Genomic DNA, 7,625 nt, shown 5'->3' on the forward strand with positions numbered 1-7,625 from the left:
CCAGCTGACTTCCTGCCCTTTGGGCAGGGGGCTGGACTCGATGATCTCCCGAGGTCCCTTCCAGCCCTAATGTCTATGAAATCTGTGAAACCTGTCCATAGCCTCTGCCACCTCCCTTTTGGACCTGGGATTGCAGCCTAGGAAATTAGCCTTGCTCACTTGGTTCTATTCCAGATACACCCAAGCCTAGCAGTAAGGTAGTGTATATGGTAGTGTCTGTGGCTTGGAGCTGACCTGAATGGGTACTGTGGTCATTTTCTCAGGCTTTTCCTAGAAAGAGAGCCTGATAGCAGCCGGTTTATCAGCTAGGAAGTTTCAGGGCCTGAGTAGGTACGTAAGCTGCTAGGAAATAATGGAGGTTTCTTTTCAAGGTTTTGGCAGAATTGACAAATTCCAATAGAGCATTCAGATTCTGTCAAATCAGCATTTTCTAGTGGAAAATTGCTCAGCTGGAATATTTTTTTGACAGCTCCATCCCTAGGAAGTCATTCCACTGGATGACAATAATGCAATCATAATTATTGGGTTAAGAAAAAGTTTTAAAATTAGAGGTGCAGCGATACATAGGTCTGATATCGGATTAGTACTGATATAAAGAAAACTGGCTGTACTGGATATCGGCCCAATGGGGCCAGTAATTTGGCTGATAAATGCCTGTGCTGCGTGCAGCATCACTCAGGCAGCATGGAGAGCTGTCAGCAGCGTGGAGAGCTGCCTCCAGCTGCTAAGTGTAGTGTGGTGGAAGGGGACAGGGGAGGAAAGGGGCATGGGGGGGACAGATCAACACCACCCATGGTGGGCGGGGGCAGGGGCAGGTGCTGCCCAGGCAGGGTGGAGGGGTGGAGCTACAGCTTGTGGTGGGGAGAAGCGGCTCCTGGCTCTGCTTGCAGCTCAGGAGGGCATGGAGCGGGGCGTGTGTCCCCTAGATTTGCATGGGGTGGGGTAGGCTGCAGCTGGGGCTGCACAGAGCTCTTCTGAGCAGGGGCTGGGCTCAGAGCAGGTGCCAGCAGCACCTGGTGCAGGCCTGGCTCATCCCAGTGTGTGGGTGGAGGTGGGGCATTGAGCTGGGGCAATGTTGGGTGCTCAGTGACGGCAGTGCTGGGAGCAGAGTGGCAGCAAAATTTGGGGTGGATGCAGCATCCTTCCAGCATTGCTGGTGCCCGCTCTGAGCCCAGCTCCCACTGAGAAGAGACCTGCGCAGCCCTGGCTGCAGCCCACCCTGCCCTGTGCAGATCTAGGGGGCATATGCCCCCACCTCCGGGGTGCAACAAGCAGCAGGAGCTGCTTCCCCACCATGAGCCATGGCTCTGCCCCTTTGCCCCACCTGGTATCTGCTCCTGGTTCTGCCGCTTCCCTCACTATGGGGCGGTGTTGATCTTCCTTCCCCCCACCCCTTCCACCATGCTGGACTTATCAGCTGGAGGCAGCTGTATTGGAAATTGGATCAGTATCAGCTGATATGCCTCCTTAAATATTGGCTTTTGGCCCCAAAATATTGGTATTGGCCCCAAAAATTGCTATCAGTGTGTCCCTATTTAAAATGGAAATATATTGATGAAAATTTAAAAAATTTAAAAAATCATATTATAACTGCTATATTTTGGGGATTATAAGAAATTATTTTAGGAATTATGGAAAACAACTTGGTAGTACAAAGGAAGAAAATATATAGCAGTAAAGTAGATTGGAATTACCATCTGCTCTATCCCATATTCTTCGGACATACTGATTAAATTGTACTGTTTCTTTTAAAACCCAAAGATTTTAACAATTACAGAAAAATCAAAGTTATAGCTCCTTTTTAAAGTTGTAATTCTTGTCTAATTATTTGATGAAAGTTTACATTTTTAAAATATCTTTTATTTAAAATTCAAGTATCCATTTCCATCTCTTTGTGATGAAAATTGATGTGGTTGTAGTGAGATGGGAAAGAGATTACTTACTCTGTCTCTTGAGTTAAAAAGATACTCTTTCTTTTTTATTACATTAGCTCTGCTGCTGTTAATGCCAGATATTTATGGATAGGAAGCTCTACTGGTTTGTTCATAATTAACTTGGCAAACTTTGAAATAGAAGCTGCTTTACATTATAAAGGTATGATCCCATTGAATTTGACTAGTTTGATGAGATTTAAGTATTTGTTTTCCCCTTCACCTGATCTGATTTTGATCTGTTCTAAATAGTATGAGAAGAGTTGATATGCTAGCTAGTAGAGTAAGATGGAAAAATGTATAGTTCTGTTTTAAATATTTTAAATCATGTACCACTCCTTTTCATGGTAGTCTTTATTTGTTAAGGAAGTTGAATTAGCATACAGTATTATTTAATAGCAGTTAATTTACATTTTATTTGGGAATTCATTATTAATAAATTTAATGGTGAGATTGTAGTCCCAGTAACTCTGGTAATCTGGGAGCATCTTCATTGAAGATAGTGGAGTTCTGCTGGTTAAAGTTGGAGTGAAAAAACATTTAGGCCCCATATTTTCTCTGATTTTAAATAGTATTTTTCATTATAAAATACAATTTCACAATGTTGTCTTTTTTGGGTAAAGATTATAGCAACCTCAGCATTCAGTTTGCTGGATCATGTGCACTAACGAGGAAGGCTGTTGATGGCAAGGTGAGTACACTATTGGCATATTTGTTAAACACATGTTTAAATATGTAGTAACTTTCAGTAAGCAGATGATTGACAGGGACTCCGGTTTTTAATATTCTGGATGTCTTGTTATCCAAACGTTAGAAGCGTAATTTTTTTATTTGATATGAATTGCATAGTACTGAACATAGCTGATTCTACTGTATACAAGTTAAAAACCCCTCTCATAAATATATTGTACAAGCCTTTTTAAATAGCCTTTATCTAGCTTTTGGTATGAAACTTGGATAGTTATGTCCGGTACAGGAAATTAAGGAGGTGCAGGTGTTTTGGTGGGGAATAGTTAAAAACCTTCCTTCCCATTCTTCAAATAAGCAGTAGGACATTATCCTTTCCCATTCTTCTGAGAAAAATAGTCAAATATATTTGACTAGGGTGTCATGTTTATGGTATACAGGTGTTTGCCCACTTTTATGCTTTAGTCTTTGCTGTTCTGTTCATTTTGCCCAGAACTGTGAGTGGAACCCAGGCCTTTATTCCAATTTTAAGATCAGCAGTATGTTTTATTTAAATGATAGCTGCTCCTAGCTTACATGCACTCATTCACTCACTCACTCATTGCATGTAGGACCCTTTTCATGTCATTCTCATTGGCAACAGCATGCTGTAAAGGTGAGCTGCCAGCAGGTGGAGCGGCTCCTGGGCTGAGAGGGAGGCTGGTGCTTCCCTCCATGGCAGCGGTGGCTACCCCGCAGGCAGCACCTGCCTGCAGGCACCTGGCTTGGGTGGTCCTGGGGGTGCACCACAGCCACAGAGGGAAGCACTGAGCCCCTGCACAGCTCAGACAGGCAGGCAGGCTCTGGGGGAAAAAAAAAGATCAGGCTTGCTTTTTTTTTTTTTAATGTCTTGGGCAGAGCCTGCCTTCCCAGGCTGCTGCCAGGCTGCCTGCAGGACTTCCTGCAGAGACCCTGACCTGCACGGAGCCCAGTGCTTTGCTCCACAGCTGGTAGGACAGCAAACTAAAACTCCTTGGGGGGGTTTAGTTTGCTGCACTCCAAGTCATTTAAGGTACATTCTGCCTAATTTGCTACAGTGGCTGTAATTAATGCACAACACGCCACCAAGGCATGCAAACACTGACACCATTAAACTGGTGCAAAAGCATTTAGCCCACTTTAAAGTGTTGTGCACACACACCCCTCATTTCGTCTACACATGCCTATGTAAGCCTGTTAAGGAAGGTCCTGAGAGTGCATAATTATATGCCTAGGAGGCTATATACTTACTTTAGTATTACTTAATTTTTTGCAGATTTAGATCCACCCAGATAGAATTAGTTACTGCTTTTCAGTCATTTTCATGTATGCCATTGAATGGCCTATCACTTTGTATCATTAATGTTTATTTGTTGTCATAGCTAGGCTTGGCAAGTTTCGATCTTTATCAATGAACTTTGATTCACCTGGCAGTCTGTTGGTAATCATCAAAATTAATAGAAAGGGAACATAAAAAAAGATCTGGGATGGGGTAAGGAAATCTGGAGTTGGGGGTACACACACACACACACGCACACACGCACACATGCACACATGCACACACACGCTGCTGCAGGCATGGTAGGGAGCTCCTGCTGCACTGCTCATACACTTCTCCTTTGGCAGTGGGTTTGGCAGCTGCTGCAGGAGCTGGGTGCTGTACTGACAGGGCTGTTGGGAGTGAGGGTTGGAGTGGCAGGGCTGTTGACAGTCTGGAGTCTGGTGCCACTGGCTGCTTGCTTTACCCAGGTCCCAGCTGGGGAGCAGTCATCCAGCTCCGAGCGAGGATGGGGCAGCCCCTGCATCATCAGGGCTCACCTGAAGTTTGGCCCCTGTTCCAGTCATGCAGGGGCTGGGCTCAGCAGGAATGGTGGGAACAAAGGGGGAGGCAATGGCTCCCCACCCCTTGGGCAGGAAGAAGCTCCCTGTGGCCTCCTATGGGGCAAGCCCTGTGTGATGAGCATCAGGGGAGGGGTGGCCTGGCTCCTTGATGGCCATGGCCTCCTGCCCCTCCAGGCAGCACAGGGAAAGCAGCTGGGCCCTGGGGGCACCCCCACACACTCTGGCCCAAGTACGTAGGGACTGGGCTGGGTAGGAACTCGAGAAACATGGGGAGAGGCAGCATGATCGGGGCAGGGCAGCTGCCCTGGACCTGGGCGTGTAACCCTGAAAAGTCTAAATCAATAAAAATCGATAAAACCAAAGGAAATGCTTAAAAATAAAAATTGATTTTAGCTGTTAAAATTATATATATATATAAATTCAATTCTGCTGGGGCGGGGGGAGGTAGGAGGAATATATATATCTCTCTCTCTCTCTCCTGAATTCTGCCAAACCTAGGTACAACTTAATTTTGAAGTGAGAGGAATATTACTTTCTTGTCCTGTCTTGTCCTTCAGGTTTTATGCTTGCTTACTTCAATGTTTGAAAGTGTGATTGCTTTGCTGGAGATTAGCCCCACTGCTTTGATGAAAGCTCAGAAGAATGAATTTCTCTCATATGGAAGGGAGAAATGTCTTTTAGTCATTGCCAGGTACCAAGTTATTTCATAGTTTCATAGTTTCTAGGGTCGGAAGGGAGCTGAGCAGATCATCAAGTCCGACCCCCTGCCATGGGCAGGAAAGAGTACTGGGGTCAAACAACAACAGCCCTAACAAACAACCGCAACAAACAAATGCTTGTTTTTTTCTGTTATTAATTTTATTCTAAACCTGAAATACAGAATCAACCACATTATTAGACAGATAATGTTTTATGCTCACATTTTATTAAACTGTGTGTTTGTCTGTTACTTGAATGCTTTTGTTTCACACGGTGAAAACTAGGCTGTATGGAAATAAATGTCTTCTTATGTCTTCAGTGGAGTTAGGGTTTCTTACACATACTCAGAGACTCTTAAGTCAATATTCAAAATGAATAAATACCAAATAGGAGAAGAACTTGAAGTCCTAGTCCCAAACCAGGTTGTTTGTACTTCCGTCTGATCATTTGCAACTAATGGGGTAAACTAGTCAACTGTGTATCCCTCAAAGTTTCACATAGGAAAGGGAAAGGTGGCATATGAATCCAGTAAGAGATAAAGCATATTATCTTTTATGAAAATAGTGCTTAACATAGTTTTGTTGCTTTTTTATCATTAGTTGCTCCCTGTTGCCTAATTCTCCACTGAATACTGAGTCTCTTAAGAAATCAAGCAGCAAATTAACCAATAAAAAAACTCTTGGTGAGTATTAACCACTTTTGAAAAACTAATCATTATCTCATATAAGTATGTACATTTTATTCAACTTCTAAGATGCATTATATTTTCTTGTCTGTGCTTTATATTGAAATACTTTTCTTCCTAAAAATGACACTTTGAAACAAAACAACAAAAACCTCAGAACTTTCTGTGGGTTTCCTTGAAATTGACTTACTTGCCTACCTGTCTGTCTTTCACCATTTGCTTTTGTGCTTATGGTCAATTTTTTTTTTCTGTTTGGTTCTTGAAAGAGGTGCTGTTGTCAATATTTTAATGATTCTAAACCTTCAAGGAGATTCAGTCATAGCTTTGTAGTATCATGTTGGAGCAAACCCCAAGGGTTATCTAAATAAATCCTCCTGCAAAAATGGGGATTAATTATTCTTAAGCCATTCCAGATAGATAACTTTCAGGTCTTTACTTGAGAAAGGGACTAAGGGAAGGCCATAGTAACAATTTTTAAATACTTGAAAGACTGCCATAAGGATTATGGAGAAAGTGTTCTTCCTTTCCATAGAGGGTGTAGTGTTTTATGAGGAGCATAAACTCAAGGAAAGTAGATTTAGAGAAACTTTCTGATTGCAAGAGCAGTAGGACAATAGAACCAGATGACTAGGAAAGTTGTGGGATCTCTTTCATTGACATCTTTCAAGAAAAGGTTGGATAGGCATTTATGTGGGTTGGTTTAGCTCAGAGGTTCTCAACCTTTTTACACTCCAGGCAGTCTTCAGAAAATGTGAGCTCTTAGCTTTCACTTGTTTTTTTTTTTTTTTAACTACAAAAAATAATACAGCAAGTATTCTGTTACAAATTACTCAGACCACAACAGGTCAGTATGTTTTTTGACACTATAGAGTGGTATTTAAAATCTCTGACTTTATCTTCTGAATCCTGTATAGATGTTTGCACACCTAACAGTGATAATATTGGGCGGCTATACATGTGCTCTAATACATTCTAATTAGAATGCTTCAGCCTGCTGCAATGTCATATGTATTCAGTGTACTGCATTTCAAAATGGCAGTGAGGGTGCTTTAACTAAAACTTGTTAAATGAACTTTAAAGCATACCCATGGCCATTTTGAAATGTGGGACGCTGAATACATGTAATGTTGCAGCATTTTAATTAGAGCAGCTGTCTGGGAGCGGTCTAATTAAAACACACTCCCCCATCCCGGAGCACATGTATGGGGAGTCATTGTGTGTCATCCAGTGGCGCCCATTGTGTGTCACCCAGTGGCATTTTTAAAAGCATCTGACAGCACACCAGGGCACCCTGGTTGAGAATCACTGATGTAGGAACAGTAAATCTTGCTTGTGTTGATTTGGCAGGCTTCCATATGTTTCACTAACTGCAGAACTTGGTTCTTGATGTAAACTGTAAGTTAGAATACAGTAGTTGTTTTATGGTTATGTTGTAGTTAAGTTTCCAAGCCTTGACACACAAGGCTTGGTGTCACGGGGTCACATAGGTGCCCCGTGATTGTGAGGGTGATTGGCAGAGCTGCCAATCACCCAGGCAGCCCAGGTGCCTGGTTGCCAGGACAACCAGGTGGTCACATGGCCGGAAGAGGGCGGGGCCTGGCCTTTATAACCAGCTTAGGCCAGAGCCTGAGACACAGTTCCCTTCTGGCTGCCGCAGGAGCAGGAGCTCTGCGGCTCGAGCTGAGCGGCCTGAGACTGGTGGTTGCAGCCTTACCCCACTAACAGGCTGCAATGATGCAGGGAACAAGATCACCCTGACTGCA

At 43.3% G+C, this 7,625-nt stretch overlaps 1 protein-coding gene across 3 annotated transcripts in view; it reads left to right on the plus strand.

The window, feature by feature from the left end:
• WDR27 (WD repeat domain 27) overlaps nt 1-7,625 on the plus strand; it is a 252,852-nt gene that overhangs the window by 31,477 nt on the left and 213,750 nt on the right. For all 3 annotated transcript variants that reach the window (XR_002103700.1, XM_019549918.1, XM_019549919.1), the window contains exons 10-13: nt 1,991-2,094; nt 2,555-2,622; nt 5,036-5,169; nt 5,777-5,859. Coding sequence is in view for 2 of the 3 variants with exons in the window: in XM_019549918.1 (XP_019405463.1) it covers nt 1,991-2,094; nt 2,555-2,622; nt 5,036-5,169; nt 5,777-5,859 (389 nt within the window). In the remaining variant the exon portion in view is untranslated. The remainder of the gene's footprint in view (nt 1-1,990; nt 2,095-2,554; nt 2,623-5,035; nt 5,170-5,776; nt 5,860-7,625) is intronic.

The sequence above is a fragment of the Crocodylus porosus genome, unplaced genomic scaffold, assembly GCF_001723895.1.
Source record: "Crocodylus porosus isolate Cpor-Errol unplaced genomic scaffold, CroPor_comp1, whole genome shotgun sequence".
In the NCBI taxonomy this organism is placed as follows: Eukaryota; Metazoa; Chordata; order Crocodylia; family Crocodylidae; genus Crocodylus; species Crocodylus porosus.